Source organism: Neophocaena asiaeorientalis, unplaced genomic scaffold (assembly GCF_003031525.2).
Source record: "Neophocaena asiaeorientalis asiaeorientalis breed wild unplaced genomic scaffold, Neophocaena_asiaeorientalis_V1.1 scaffold33, whole genome shotgun sequence".
NCBI lineage: Eukaryota > Metazoa > Chordata > Mammalia > Artiodactyla > Phocoenidae > Neophocaena > Neophocaena asiaeorientalis.
In genome coordinates, this window is record NW_020171988.1 from 695,491 (window position 1) to 712,237 (window position 16,747).

General features: G+C 41.6%; 1 protein-coding gene across 3 annotated transcripts in view; it reads left to right on the forward strand.

Moving 5' to 3' along the window:
- Positions 1-16,747, forward strand: part of TBC1D5 (TBC1 domain family member 5) — a 530,340-nt gene that overhangs the window by 452,399 nt on the left and 61,194 nt on the right. For all 3 annotated transcript variants that reach the window (XM_024747581.1, XM_024747573.1, XM_024747583.1), the window contains one exon: positions 6,448-6,695. In XM_024747581.1, coding sequence (XP_024603349.1) covers positions 6,448-6,695 — 248 coding nt within the window. The remainder of the gene's footprint in view (positions 1-6,447; positions 6,696-16,747) is intronic.

Below are 16,747 nucleotides of genomic sequence, written 5' to 3' on the forward strand. Positions count from 1 at the left end.
TGAAGCTTGGTCGCTCTCTCTCTTCAAAGTATGCTTTTTGCTTTTTTAATATATCTTTTAATTTTTTTTTTTAATAGTTGGACATGTTGTACTGGGTAAAAGGAACTCCAGAAATAGGCCTTTAGTAATGTGGTGATAAGGTGTGGAGGAAAGGAAGCATTCTATGGTCCTATGATTAGGTCTCAATCTTTTAGTGAGCCTGGGCTTCCAGACTGTGAACTTGACACATGCCTCTCAGCTGCAGCCCCCACCAACATCAGGTGGAACAGGACGGCTAGTGGGGGCTGGGGTTGGGTACTTGCCTTCTCCCAGGTCAGTTAGGCTTGGCGAAAATCCCTGTAGGTTGGACTCTGGTTAAATATTTCTCCTGAGGGCAGACCATTTAAGAAGAACAAGATGCTCTGGTGTATTTCAAATGGTTCCTTTTCCTCTACCCCTGCCAGAAGCACAATTTTTCTCCCATATTTACCATGAGAACCTGGTAGAGCTCCAGGAGGTAAAACTCGCTGAAGTTTGGGCTGCCCCTCCACCCTCCTGACTGGGTCCCCTGGGAGATTTTAACTCTCAAGTTTGTCCACACTGAGCTTCTAGCAATTCAGCCACAGTTCCAATTTCCCTACCCCAGCACTAGTTCTTGTGGGTTTCTGCTCTGGTAGGTCGTGATCCTCTGTATTCACCCGTCACTCTCTCCAATCTGGGTGACAGCAGTTTGCCCTTTGACCTCACTTCTCTTATGGATCTAAGAAAAAAATGTTGATTTTTTTTTCAGTTTGTTCAGCTTTTTACTTGTTGTTAGGACAGTGTAAAGACTTCCAAGCATTTTACACGCTTGCCTGGAAGCCCAGAAGTTCACTCATCTAGAATTAATGTACCCCAAGAATCTTAGTTTTCTTCTGCAACATCATTATGGGCTCAGATTAGCCTTGTAGACCAGACCAAAACATTCATTTTTGGGAGCTTGACTTTTTGTTTTTCAATATGAACTCACGTTAATCCATGCCTCCCTATTCTATCTGTAATGAGCAGTTGTCAAAAGTTTTAACCTAAGTGTATAAGCTTTTATTTATCTTCATTAAATGTTATGTGTTTCATTTATTTCTCATGCTACCCTCTTGAGAGTGTTTTAAATTTTGATTATTTTATCTGATGTATTGGGTGCCTCTGCAGCTTTTGGTCTAAAATTTATAAGCCCATGTTCTCTTTCTTCAAGTCTTAAAACTATAGGATCTTCTATCTCAAAGGGACACAAAATATCATATAACTCAGCCCCCATGGTTTAAAGATAAGGAAACTAAGGTCCAGACAACAGGCTAAATAACTCTTCCAAGTTACGCAATTCAGTGACAGAAGATTATGACCTTTAAAAAAAAGGACTGGTGAGGAGGTCTGTGAACCAAGTCTGAGACACACGTCACCAAAGGGGAGCTAGAACATTCAGCGGTACACGTGAGGTACAGTTGTTCAGCTGTAACTAAGTGTGTATTATCCTCCATTATATCCACTGCACCTTGATAAAATCCAACAGAGGTCAGCGCTTCAGATAAGAAATAAAGTTGTCTTAGAATGACTTGTTTTTAGTGAACCAGACTGGCTACTTGTAATAAACACAGCCATTTCCAAGTAATTAGTAAAAATATTTGTATAAACCAGTCTATTTTACAGTTTGGTTTCCACACTCCTTTTGAAAAATCAGAATATTTCCCTACTTCCATTTGCTGATATTTCTATTTTTATTTAATAAAACAAAATGAGTAATATACTTAAGACAAACCCAACTGTCTAAAATTTTAAATGTATCTAAATAACAATTGGATCAACAGACTATTTGAAAATGTGAGGGAAAATCTTTGATGCAACTGCTTTAATTTTTTAAATATTTATTTATTTTATTTACTTGGTTGTGCTCGGTCTTAGTTGTGGCAGGCGGGCTCCTTAGTTGCAGCTCACAGGCTCCTTATTTGCGGCTCACCGGCTCCTTAGTTGTGGCATGCGAACCCTTAGTTGCGGCATGCATGTGGGATCGTGCAGGGGCCCCCTGCATAGGGAGCGAGGAGTCTTAACCACTATACCATCGGGGAAGTCCCGATGCTATTGCTTTAATCAGATGCAAATATGCAGCTTTAAATACTTATATTGGGAAAAAGAGAAAATGAGTAAGTGAATGAATGAATGAACCAAGCATTCAACCTTTGGGAATATAGATAAAATAATTAAAAATGAGTTGAAAACTCATTATTTGACAAAAATATAAACAAGCATTTAACAACATTTTATTGCAAGAGGAGTGAAATAAACAAATATTAGATACTTAATATCAGACTTGAAAGAAATCTGTAGGTAAGAAGGAAATAAATCAGGGTGGTGAAAAGATTTGGATACCAGGAAAGGAAAGAAGGTTGTGGAGAGTTTTTACAGAGGCGATACTTTTTTTTTTTTTTAAGTTTTAGAAAGGTTTTAGAAGCTGAATGAGAGCAGCTCATGATCCTGGGAATTAAGAAGGCATTGGAGACCCTAGAAACTCTTTCAGTAAACAGAGTGTGAGTTAGAAAGCCAGGCTGCAAGAGATCAAGTTGGTAGGAAGAGGGTAGAAGAGGCAGCAAGAGTCACCCACTTTCAGAATTTCAGAAACTGTACAAAAAGGGCCCAACAGTGAAGCCAGGTTGGGTTCTGGTACAGGTATTTCGAAGGATTCATGGATCTTCAGGAAGATGCCTCTGTTGCTGCTGATTTAACCCACTGAAGAGGCTGTGCTAAAAGAAAGTTCTTGGCACAATTTCCAAACAATCCCTCCTAGGTGATACTGTTTTTAATAATAGTATGTAGTGTAGACGACAGTAACAAAAAACTTTTATTACACAGAGCCAGTTGCTCATTAGATTTGCTGTTCAGTGTCTTGTTAACTCCAAAGCCCTCTTAGCATTTCTTTTAACACTATTTACACATTGCCGCCATCTTTTTTTGTTTTGTTTCGTTTTGTTTTTTGTGTTTTTTTGTGGTACGCGGACCTCTCTCACTGTTGTGGCCTCTCCCATTGCGGAGCACAGGCTCCGGACGCGCAGGCTCAGCGGCCATGGCTTACGGGCCCAGCCGCTCCGCGGCATGTGGGATCTTCCCGGACCGGGGCACGAACCCGCGTCCCCTGCATCGGCAGGCGGACTCCCAACCACTGCGCCACCAGGGAAGCCCCATTGCCGCCATCTTTAATCCAATCCAGTCCGGTCCTCACTGTCCATCAGATCTCTTGACAACTGCATTAATTTTCATGAATTTAGCACACGTGACTTGACAGCCAATAATAATTGTTGCAGAATGTTTAGTATGTCTTGCGAAGACCGCTGCTGCTAATATTTAAGATCTCTCTTAGCTAACTTTGTCATAAAAGTTGTCATGCCTGAAACACAAACAGCGGGCAGCATGCTTAGCATGCCTGCTCTAGAAGTACATGGGTTATAATTGTTTCCACCTGAAAATAGTCACCTTCAATAGTTGTTTTCAAAATTCTTCTCATTCTTCTGGAAGCATGGGTAGTGGATGAGGGGGAAATTGGTTGAAAACAAAAAACGTTCAAAAAAGGAAAACAGCGCTCATCCTCTTTTAAGAGCTATTCAGATGAAAAATGGTTCGGCATGAGCTTGATCTGTGTGTTTTTCATGGTTTGTAGTAGTAATGAAGATGCCATAACCATAGTCTCTTGATAATGCTCTAGCAGTTTCTTAGTACTTTTATCAACAAATGAATTTTAGAACTGGCAATATGGGAATTTGACTAGTACATTTTTGTTTATAAAAAAAGGGTAACAACATTATAACTTCTTCATATCCGTGAATTATGGATCTTGACTTGCATACAAGCGAAACTAAAATGCAGTGGAACTTCAGTATCCTAATAACTCTTCTTTCCACTATGACTCGCGAGAAAGGGGGATGCACGCAGGCTGCTGAGTGCACTGCAGTGCCAGAGGTGAACGCCTTCTGAATCCAGAATTTATGAGTTCTTTACATGTCATTCATTCTTTTTCTCAATAAACATGTATTGAGCGCCTTCTCTGTTGCCAAGCTGTAGTGTCTATACATTGAGAGGTCTCTACTTCCTTAGGAAGCGTATAAAAATTGGAAATAGGGCTTCCCTGGTGGCGCAGTGGTTGAGAGTCCGCCTGCCGATGCAGGGGACACGGGTTCGTGCCCCGGTCCGGGAAGATCCCACATGCCGCGGAGCAGCTGGGCCCGTGAGCCATGGCTGCTGAGCCTGCGCGTCCGGAGACTGTGCTCCGCAACGGGAGAGGCCACAACAGTGAGAGAGGTCCGCGTACCGCAAAAAAATAAATAAATAAATAAATAATTGGAAATAAGTGGTGCGTCATCACTATATATCCTCATCTCCATTAGGAAACATTATTTTCAATAATTTTTCGAAGAACATTAAATAGCTTTGTTCTTTAAAGATGAAATGATGCAAAATGAACCATTTGAAAAAGGATTTTTTTTTCACATTTCATGCATTATAAATGAATAGCTCGTTTCTTTTATAAAGCAAATTCCAGGTTTTAAATTTGATTTGTCCAATCTCTGAAGCAATATAAGTTTCCCATACCTAGCCCATAATATTAGCTAGGACCGTTAAAGACTTTATGGAAGGAACAAGCATAGTGTTCTTTGCTTTTTATTACAGAACTCTGGATCAGTTCTGTTCTAGCGCCCTATCTAGCAACGGCAAGGTTACAGCTGTCATATAAAAAGTAGGCGAATTACCGTGTAAGTGCTGCCAGGTAGATCTGAGAGGACGAAATGATGGCAATATTCAAGGTAACTAAAATCATAACAAGTGGATCCCTCAAACTTGATTTTCAGTTTCCTACTTTTATGAAAAAGAAGCTAAATGTGAGAAAACAAGCTTCTATTAATGATTGGGCAGTAAAAATGCAAACTTTGATATTGACATGGTCAGCCTCCTACAACTAAATTTATGATCATAACTGGTCTTTCACATAATAGCCCTGAGATACTTCAAGATGATGAATCATTTGGGAAGTAATCATTCATTTTAGCCAATGTTGACTTGGTGTCCTCTATCTGCCAGACAGAGCACAGGTGCTGGCAAACCCTGGTGTCCGAGAGAGGACCTGTCTGAGAGGGAGCGGGGAGTGGAGGGCAGTTGGCTGCTGCTGAGACGTGGCACGAAGTAAGGGTGGACCTTTGCTCTGCGGAGTCATTGGTGACCTCCAAGGGTGGTTTCAGAGCGATGGCAAGGAGGCCACAGCCAGACCTTAGTGGGCCAGGACTGGAGAAGCACAAGTAGCACATTAAGACACTTCTGAAAAGACGTGTTGTGAGGAGGGAAAGAAGTAGGATGGTAACCAGGAAGGAATGAGGGTTCAAAGGAGAAGTTGGGAGACACGCGCGCGCGCACACACACACACACCACGGTTGTGTGCTCATGGGAAAGATACGGTAGAAAGGGGGAAATGGTGATGCAGGAGAGCAAGATCCAGGAGCAACCGTCTCCAAAGGTCAGAGCAGATGGCATCTCCCCGCACGTGGGGAGGCAGGCCGTGGCCAGGAGCAAGGGACGCTTCCTCCATGGGAATAGGTGTAAAGGCTTAGACTACAGGCAGACGCAGCTGCCTTTTAACACATATTTCTAGAATACCTGTTATGTTCTAGGCGACTGGCAACATGGCAGAGAGACCGAAGTCCTGTCACCATGAAACATTTATTCCAGTGGGGGTTGGGGGAGGTGGACAGATCATAGCCAAATAAGTAAAATATGTAGTATGTCAGGTGATGCAAAGCACCATCAGGAAAAGTAAAGCAGGGACGTGGGGAAGGAGGATACGGAACGCGGGGCCGGTAGTGTGGGGTGAGGGTGGACCCAATTCTCGTGGACCAGAGCCCTTGATGTACTTCTATGAACTGACTTCATGGCTCTCAGACACATTTATTTTTCAAAGTCAGATTAAATATGGCCTTGTTCCCACAGGCCAGAGTTTGTGGGAAATCTATTCTCAGCCTGGCTTCCCAGGTGCCCCCTTCTGTGGGTTACCCCAGACTCGCCCAGCCCTGTACCTCTCCTTCAGAGTCCTCATCACAGGTTTTAGTCATACATCTGTTTATGTGATTATGTGATGAATGTATTTTCTAGAATCTCCAGGAGGGAAACTATGTCTGTTTTGGACAGTTGCAGTGTTGGCTATAATGGGCCCTGTTTGTTGAATGAATGAATGAATGAATGGAAAGTAAAAAGACTATATTCCATAAGCCACATCTTTAAGAATCTTGTTGTTTTCTTATTCTGTGGTCACTTTGAAATTATCACGCCTCACTTCGTGTAGCTGATCTAGACCTTTTCCAAAGCAGGTAAGGTATGTTTTTTTTATATCAACAGAGCATGTGAAATAGAGTTGTCCTCTGATTTAAACAATGTCTCTCCACCTAATTTGTTTTTTTACAGGACTAGTGCCAAAGGTGCTCCCCTGAATATCAATAAAGTCTCTACCAGCCTGATGAACTTTGGAAGAAAGTTGATTTCTCCGGCAACGGCCCCGGGCGGTGCGGATAGCCCAGTACCGGGAGGCAGTGGCGGTGCCTCCTCCCCAGCTGTGGTTCCCACCAGGACCCTGGCAGAGGCCCCCACGCATCCTCTGCAGCAGCAGCAGAGGCTGATGAAATCGGAAAGCATGCCAGTGCAGCTGAACAAAGGTAAGGGGAGATGCTGGTTAATCTAGAGGAAACACTCCCAGGGTAGCCTGGGATTTCCTCACCTGCCTGTGAGGAATCCCCGTCCTAGAAAGAGAAATTAGTGCAAGACTTAATTTTTTAAAATCCGTTATAGTAGGTCCTTTTTAAGTGGCAATATCAGATACTATATTGTTCTTAAGAACGTTTTATGAGGTAATTTGTTAAAGTACTTGTTTTAACGTCTGTACCTTAGTATACTTGCATTTGCGTCCTGGTGATGCCCACAGAGTATGGCGTGAACCGTCACAGCACGGAACTTGACGTCAGTTGACCGAGATCCCTGCTAGCTTTGTATAGTGATGCTTCTGGCTAGAAGAGCATCTGAGATGGGAAGGTCTGGTACCCTGGGCTCTGCTAGTCACAGCATTTGTCCGTGCAGTTGGTTTGGAGGAAGCGGGTCACCAGGCTTGCAGTCCCTGTTCCACCTGCTTTACCTCCAAGGAATTCAAACTAGAGCCCAAAGCGGGGAAGAGGCCAAACAGAATATCTCAGGCAGCAGAGTTAGTGTCTGAGTCCCTGCACTGAGAGAACCAGAGAACGTGAGAGCCGGATCACTCAGTTGACGAGTGTGCACTGCTGCTGGGAGTGCCGTCAGCGGCTCTCCTGCTGCTGGGACTCAGGTACGCTCCTTTCCATTTCAGGGCCTTTCCAGCGCTTCACCTGCCTCCGGTGATTTGTTCATAAGGGAGCCCTTCAGGTTCTTACTCATAACCTTTTTCTCTTATTTTCTACTTCTTTCCAAAGACATATGAATTAAGTACCCCTATTCATAGCCGATTAGAAACAGCCACATTTATTTTTAGTGATGGGACTCTGCTGTCTATACTACGGAAACAAGAAATAGTAACACGATGGCAGAAAATCTACAAAAATCAATCCTAAGGCCTCACAAAGCATAGTGTCTGTGGCCAGTTAGTGTCAGAGCAAATACCCTCCTGACCCCTGCCTCATCTGTGTCTTAAAGGTGTCCCTGGATCATAGCCAAGTTCAGTAACAGGTGTTGACAATAACAATAGTAATACTGAATCAGTAAGAAGACCTTAAACCATGTTCCATATACTCTGTTTAAGAAGATTGCATCCAAAATTATTTTAAAAATTAAATTATTGGCATTTAAACTGGTCAGAACTTAAGTTAAATGGACTCTTCTCCAATGATAGAAAATAATGAGTTATTCAATAATAATAAGTGTGTGTTCAATAATAAGTGTGTGTTCTGTTAGTTTCATCATATTATCTATCATTGCCTATATGAAGTATTAGACTTTATATATTTAGTATTTAAATTTCTATTAGAATATTCCATTTACCTTACATACGAATATCTCTTTTAAAATTACGTTTTTCTTTTTAATGTAGAGCTATCACACATGTTTTAAAAAATAGGAGACTTCAGATCATTAACATATTGTAAATGTATTTTAATGCCAGGAGACATGCCCACTTCCAGGATGGAAATGAATGTTATTTTATATTTCTTAATTGTACTGTCTTACTGTTCTAAACAAATACGATTTCAATATTGCTTTGATAACAAGCTGTAGTCAGTAGTAGTTCTAACTGATGGCAGCAAATGAGTCAGAGAATCTCTTAATGCCGTTAAATTTTCTGAGGAACCAAGCCAAATGACTATAGAAATATAAAGTTGTGTCTCTAAGGAAATGTCAAGTATTAATATCACAGTAAGTGAGAAAGGAAGTGCATGAGGATGGAACAATTGATGAAAACTAAGTCTCCAGTTACAAGGAAACAACAGAGCACTTAAGCAAAGTATTTGGAACGTGAGCATCACTGGGGCATTTTGTAACTGATCCCTGCGCTGAACAAAAGTGGTCTTGTTTGGCAACTCTCCTTTTTATTTCTGGTTTGTTCTTGTCGTGTCAACCTACAAAAAGCTTGTCTACCTTCATATTAAAGGTATATCGTCCTGCTAACGCCCCTCCCTGCATGAAGTTTTGAATAAAATGGAGTAAAAGGAAGGAGAAAGTTTTATACCAGTAGAAGCGAGGGTAGGTTGATCCCCTTCCTTCATTCACTCTCCAGTGAACCACGGGCAGAATCCTGAAGCTTTCAGACCCTTTTCCTCACCCGGAAATAAGAGGTTTGGACTGATCCCTGGGGAGCCTCCCAGCTCCAAAAATCTGCGGTTCCTTTGGTAAAAGATACCAACGTGCATGGACATATATACACTACCAAACGTAAAATAGATAGCTAGTGGGAAGCAGCCGCATGGCACAGGGAGATCAGCTCGGTGCTTTGTGACCACCTAGAGGGGTGGGATAGGGAGGGTGGGAGGGAGGGAGACGCAAGAGGGAAGAGATATGGGAGCATATGTGTATGTATAACTGATTCACTTTGTTATAAAGCAGAAACTAACACACCATTGTAAAGCAATTATACTCCAATAAAGATGTTAAAAAAAAAAAAAAGATACCAACATCGGTTGTTTACGCTGGTGTTTCCCACAAGTGTCCTGCTGTGCTGTGACACTGACAAATCTGCAGGTGTGTCACCTGGCCCGGGAATGAGTGAGCACAGTGTTTACCCTTTCGGAAGGCATGTTTTGGAATAGGACTTCTGACTATCTCAGAACAGAGTCATCTACTTGGTGCCTTTTTAGTGTACTCTGCTGGAAAATTTTAAAGTTGTTTTGAAAAGTGGTTGTTTACGCAGCTGGATATCCTTATGGCTTTCATAGGTTAGTTAACTCCCGATTACCTGTGCTTGTATAGGGGAAGAGTTCTACGGAGAAGCCAACATTCATGTATGTGTCACTTGAAATGCCTTCTGCTGTTGCCATCTCTGTTGGGGCCGGGGTCCTGAAGGAGGGAGGGAGTACAGGTGATCCTCCATCATTTTCCTGGTGACATCCAATATTAAAGTTAGTCTCAGTCTCTAAATATACATTAATAGGTGATCCAGAAGCAGCAGAGTGAAATGGGTAGCAAGCATAGAATTGAAAATTTTCAGATGTACAGAAAATGAGGCATACCATTCACCAGTGAATAGAGAGTTAACTATATTATGAAAATTCAGGACCTGAGAAGTTCCACTAAAAGTTGTTTATCACTTGTTTGGCATATGTACCTATTTATAGATTTTATTTCAGCTATAGGAGAATATAAATGCATGTACCGTTAATTGATAGGAATGGTCTAATTACAACCCAATAATTTCCAGATGAGCTGGCTGTGCTGTAATCATAATGGTAGCAAGTGGTCAAGGCACTGAGGGTTGTTATATAATTCAAAAATTGATTTTTTTTTTTTACTATTGTGTAAAAGCTACAGGGAAAGCAAATCTGTTAATCATACATTATCATACATAGAAAATATGGTGCCTTTTAAGAAGGCTTGTTTTTCAGCTCATTAATCTCAAAATAGCATGGGGCTTCAGATGCTGATCTATCCAGGGGATGATTCTGTCAACAGCAACTGTGCTTCATATTGAACTTTGTCATCCAGGAAGGAAATCAAAGAACCAAAAAAATCTTCCTTCTCAGTGGTCGTGTACCTCGAATGCTTCTCAGTACTTCCTTTTCCTTTCTTTCCTGCATTTTTTAAATGTACTCCCTTTTCCCCCCCTTTCCTCTGTTTTTTGAATTTGAACACTTCTTTATTTTAAGCATTTACTGCAGGTCCAATTTGTAAATGAAATCTCGCCTATAATAAGTATATCAAGTTTAAAGGGTATGCAGTTCACAGATTTATTTTTACATGTTGACATTTATAAGTGCATGTGGTAACTTATGAAATCTTTTCAATACTTAATATGAAATTAGAACTTGTTTAGGTCTTTATCTTATCACTGAAGAAATTGGTTTCAAGTTGAGTTAAAAATAAATTTTGTCTGTTGCAGGAGGAAATCAATTTCAGAAGAATGTTGACTTCTTAATAAAGGCATTTAACTTACTTTTGGATAAAGAATTCTTAAAAAAAAATAAGAAAATATAAATTCATGCTGTTATTTGTAGCATAATGAAATCTGCTCAGCCAAGTCTTTTGATGGCTAAAGTTTCCTGTGCTTTAGAGTAATAGAAACTTGTTTTTTTCCTTAAGAAAAACAGGCACAAAAGCTTTCTAGGAAACACTTTTTAAAAATCAGTTGCTTTAAAAAATATTTTATATTTTTCTAAGACTGTGTTGTATTTTCTGTTTCACTGTACTTTTAGTAATTAGGTTGATAAGTAAAAGTATTCCAGCATTAAATATGAAAGAAAAGTTGATTTCCTTTTCCTCTTTATGATATCTAATTATTTTTTCTTATGAAATCCAGGCGATGTAGTTACAGGAAGCGATGCTCAGGTTTCTGTTCCTGCCCAGACCCTAACTGACCTCCCAGGTACAGTTACCATGGCAATGCAGTATCTCTTTGCCTGCAGTACTATCATTGCCTCTTCCCAAACTCCATTTTCCTTTTTGCCCACCTTCCATTCATGCTGTTTATCAGTTCACTCCATTGTTCAGCCACTGAGTGGCACTGTTGTTAAGAACAAAAGTCCCCTCTCATGTCATATCGTGCTGATGCTGATGCCAAATCCCGTTAAGCTGTGGGTTTTTTATCGAGTTTGCACCAGCTTCTTTCCTTGCCAAAATATGGTCACTCTAGATTTTGTGATTATTTTACCACCATATTTTATTTGGCAGCTCACGCTGAGGTGTTCTTTCAGTTGTGCATAGGTGCTCTGTGACAAGATTTGACAAATTAGTTCTGAGGTTAAGACATTTTAGATGCTGTGTGTATACATATTATTGTATGTATTAGCCATAGGTACTTATTATATCTTAGCTAAAAGAATTACAACTTGATTCTGAAATACATTTTTAAGTACAGGCTTCGTACTATGAATCATACTAACAGAATTAAAGTTCAGTGTGACAAATCTCTATGTAGAGTCATTGGTAATGATTTAAAATAAAAAGATAATAGTTAAATATCATAACCGTGTGTTCAAAATCTAGAAGAAGTTTATTTAAGAAATACAGGGGGCTTCCCTGGTGGTGCAGTGGTTGAGAGTCCGCCTGCCGATGCAGGGGACACGGGTTCGTGCCCCGGTCCGGGAAGATCCCACATGCCGCGGAGCGGCTGGGCCCGTGAGCCATGGCTGCTGAGCCTGCGCGTCCGGAGCCTGTGCTCCACAATGGGAGAGGCCACAACAGTGTGAGGCCCATGTACCGCAAAAAAAAAAAAAAAAAGAAAAGAAACAATAATAGTAATCCATATTCAGCAGCTCCTGTGGAATTTAGAAACGTAAATATTTAAAGTTGCTGCATTCATCTTTTATTATGTGATCTTTTAGAAAAAAAACATGCTACAGAGAGGAATTCTGTATTAAATGGAAGACTAGACTAACTTTAAGAATCCTCCATTCAAATTCAGACAAAAAAGATAGCCGTATTAATTGAAATTCCTATCATGTCTTCCTTAATTTAAAATACCCGCACAGTACAGTCATGCTACTAGTATTAAAATACTGTTCTAATAATGATATGTCTCCATAATATCTGTGCCTTTTAATAAATTAACAGAAAACAATATATTGTGATTAGGAGATCAGTGGTATGTTGACTTCACATCTTAAAAAACATACTGTGGCACAGAGGGGTGTGATCTTACTTCTATATGTAGTTCTGTGTTTCACAGGTACGGTTTCTGGCTGTGTTCTAGTTAAGTGAACCAGCTGACCTTTAGGGCTTTTCAAGCTCAGGGATTCTGTGAAAAGCTGCTATTTACTCTTCTTGGTGTCTGTGGAGTGATCTGTATAATAAAGGGGTGCAGTAGCGTGGCCAGTAGAAGAGGCAGATCACCTCCAGATGACTTCTCTTTAGCTTTGTCAGTTATTGCGCTTAGATGAATATTGATGTGATCTTCTGATACGGTGAGGATTCGTAGGACTTAAATTTCTTTCCTAAAATTAAAATCTGAGCCCCCCAGGCAACTTCGTTTTTGGCCTCGCCCCGTGGCTCACAGGATCTTAGTTCCTCGACCAGGAATCAACTCGGGCCCTTGGTACTGAAAGCACGGAGTCCTAACCACTGGACTGCCAGGGAATTCCCCCTAGACAACTTTTTTTTTTTTTTTTTTTACCCGGTACACGGGCCTCTCACTGTTGTGGCCTCTCCCGTTGCGGAGCACAGGCTCCAGACGCGCAGGCCCAGCGGCCATGGCTCACGGGCCCAGCCGCTCCGCGGCATGTGGGATCTTCCCGGACCGGGGCACGAACCCGTGTCCCCTGCATCGGCAGGCGGACTCTCAACCACTGCGCCACCAGGGAAGCCCCCACCCAGACAACTTTTTAACCAGAGTTTTGTTATCCCAAAGTGAGTCCACCACAGAGTATTCCTTTGGGTATTGAAGCCCGATCATTTTATACCTGTGGGAAGAGAAAGCTGAAGGCTGGCTTGTCTGTTCTGACTTCTGCTTTTATGCTATTGCTCAGTCCATGTTTTCCTGCAGACCAGAGCCACGTGAACAGTGTCGCTTTTTAAATAGACTCTTAAAGAAGGAGGTTGTATCATTTTGTTCAAATGACTTGTGTTGTAGAAGTAGAATCATCTCATTCACTTATTCAACAAGTGTTCATTGAGTGCCTACTGTGTGCCAAGCTCTGTTTTCATCAGTCCCTTGGGCTTCCGTCCAGCTTCACCAGGCTGCTAGGGCATCCCCGGTGCTTTAGATGGCCCAGCAAGCCCACATGGTCAGGAACCAGCTCCTTTTCTGATACCCTGTTCTAAATTACCCTGCCTGCCCTGCTCCAGCAGAGACTGTATCAGTCTGACAGGGAAGAGTCCAGTGGCTTAATGAGACATGAGGCCAGATAAAGAGCTTCCAATCTGTGATGAGACAGTAGGATGATACCTACCGGGATTTGGAGAAGTCACAGTGTGTTTCCCTCAACACACTTCCTGCAGAGTCTCAGAAAGCAAGGGGAAGTAGAAGTAAACCAAAATAGTCAGCGGTGACAACAAAAAACTTTCTAACAATCTCTGCTTGATAGGGTCACTAATATTGGAAATTGGAGAATCTCATCAGATGTGCTAAACCCACAAGAGTAGGTATACTTTTCATTTCAGGGAAATAAAACTAACATTTAGGCTTCCCAAGTATCTTTTTTCAAAGCAGTGGAGCAAATTTCAAGAAATTAAGTAAATGTCAATATTTTCAATGATTCTTTGATTGTAGATAGTCTTTTCTTCCCATGAGGTTTCATATCTGTTATCTTTGCCTTTTAACACACAATAATTATACAGGTTTTAATTTTTTGAAGAAAATTCTGAATATAAAGTGAGATCTCACAATTTAGTCAATAAATAATATTTGGAAAATTGTTGGAAAGTTCCATTTTATATTTCTCAATGTAGGTTGCAATCATAAAAAAATGTGCCACAGGACAGTTCACTTTTGGCAACTCAAAGGGTTTCTTCAAAATTATTTTTGGAAATGGCACATCTACCCCCAGGAACTTTTTTCGAGAGATACTTAGGAATTATTAATTCATAAACTAAAAAACTTTAAAATATGGGGAGATAGACACATGCATATACACAGACATTACTTCCAAAGAGAATTTAGAATTTCCAACAACGGACGTATATAAGTATTATCATATAATGGACCCTTAGGAAAGAAATTTAGATTTCTTAAGTTATTGCCATAGGCAGTGTTAAAATTTGTATTCGTGTATATGTATTTATGTTACTAACATGAATGTATAGATATCATTATATAACATTTATCAGGTTGTTTTTTTTTTTTCTTTTCCATTATGGTTTATTACAGGATATTGAATATATTTAGTTCCCTGTGCTATACAGTAGGACCTTGTGTTTATCCATGACATGTATAATGGTTTGCATCTGCTAATCCCACACTTCCAGTCCATCCCTCCCCTCCTCTCCCCACACCTTGGCAACCACAAGTCTGTTCTCTATGTCTGTGAGTCTGTTTCTTAGATAACTTCATTTGTGTCGTATTTTAGATTCCACATATAAGTGCTAATCATATGGTATTTGTCTTTCTCTTTCTGACTTACTTTGCTTAGTATAGTAATCTCTCTACGTCCATCCATGTTGCTGCAAATGGCACTATTTCGTTCTTTTTTATGGCTGAGAGGTATTCCATTATATATATGTACCACATCTTCTTTATCCATTTATCTGTTGATGGACGTTTAGGTGGTTTCCATGTCTTGGCTATTGTACATTGTGCCATTACGAACATAGGGGTGCATGTATCAGGTTGCTTTTTTAAATAAAAAAGGTTGAGAAAGATCAAAAATCTCCCTGCCCAGATAACCACTGTTGACATTCTTAAGGTAAAACTGAAGTACATATAATATTAGACAATCCCCAATTAATTAAAGGCATTACATGGGAAATAAAACAACCCCCTGTTCTCCTCCCACTTCTTTCTGCCAGCCCACTTCACTAAGGGTATCCACTGTTAAGTTTCCTATAATGCCTTGTAGGAAAAAAAAAAAAAATAGATTTTAAACTGAGAAACAACATGCGAGTCACATTAAATGTGTTAACAGCTCGTGCCTGGAGATGACTTCACTCTGGACCTTCAAGATGAAAACACTAACAGAAAAGTCCCAGTGCAGGTGACAAGCAGCAAATGGGTAGAACAAAGAAGAGGGAGGTCAAATCAACTCAAGCAGGACATGGTGACGAGAGGACAGATAGCTGCTGCTGCCCACAAGGGTGAGGGAGGAGACTGCAGAGCCAAAAGGTTATCCTGGTAGATGACCTGGTACCGGTCCCTCCAGGTGTTGTTGAGACATGATAGTCCTGAAGCAGAACAGGTAGTTCCATTATGTTCTGAACAATTGCAGAGAAGTACAGAATATGGAAAACAAATTTGGGGATGCATCAATTAGCTAGAAAAAGCCTCTTTTTGGAACATTTACTGGAAAAAACATTGAATAAATGAGTTGTTTTTGGATTGAGAACAAGATCAGAATTTGCCCTTTGATATCCAAAGACCTCATTCCACTTTTCTTTAATTCGAAGTCACGTTTACTGCAGCCCTTTGTAGGGGAGCAGGATGGTGGTGCATCTTTGCCCAGCCCGGGCTCTGGAGTCGGGCCTGGGTTAGGGTCCTGCTTCCGTCACTGCCTTGCTGGATGACCCAGTGAGGCCACTTCACCACTCGCCTGTAAAGACAGAGAAAGAGCAGCTGCTTCAAGGGCAGTTACCTGTCGCATAGTAAGGGCTCGAGGGCACGACCTACGGAGCGGTGGGGGGGGGGGGCCATCAGGTACCTCTTTGGTTTCCAGAATCAAACAGATGAACCGACTTAACACCTCTGTCTTTTCTTTGCTTAACAATGACTTCTGACAATCTGAAACCCCGTTTGCGCGCCAGCCCTGGACGCGGTAAAGCTTGACCTCTCTGGCCAGGCTAGAACCAGGTCTGTTTCAGGGGCTTCAGGTACAGCCTGTTTCCTTTCCCCTCTTGTGGCACCAAGATGTATGTTTCTCACGAGTAGACCTGAGCCCTCTTGCTGTCTGTCACTCAGGTCTGTGAGGTACCAAAGTGTCACCAGGCGGGGCCCAGCTTCGTCCTGTCTTCTCCGGGTCGCTGAATGACGTCAAGGCGACCCCCTTCCTGTGGCCACAGCACCGGGCTTCCCAAAGGCTTTGCCCTTCCCACTTCCCTGAGCCAGGCCTCCCACCAGCGACCCCCAGACTTCCTAGCCTCCTGAACGTTTTGCCTTTGGCCGTCCTGTGTCCAAATCCCCCAGCTGGTCTCAGGTTTATGGGGGTTCTGCCCGACTATTTAGGAATACAGCCCAACCCCTGTTCTTGCTTCCCACTGAGTTTAATGAGAGAAAAGTCATGAAAATACATGAGGCATAGTAGGAACTTAGTAAATATTCTTCCCCTTCCTCCTTTCCTCTCTCCCAGCCACTCTGTGGTCAGGGTCCCCGCTGATGCCTGTGAAGCTCATTCAGTCCACTCAGGTGCTTGACAGATAACCTCCATTGACACGTAGCACAGGGGACCCAGAAGCT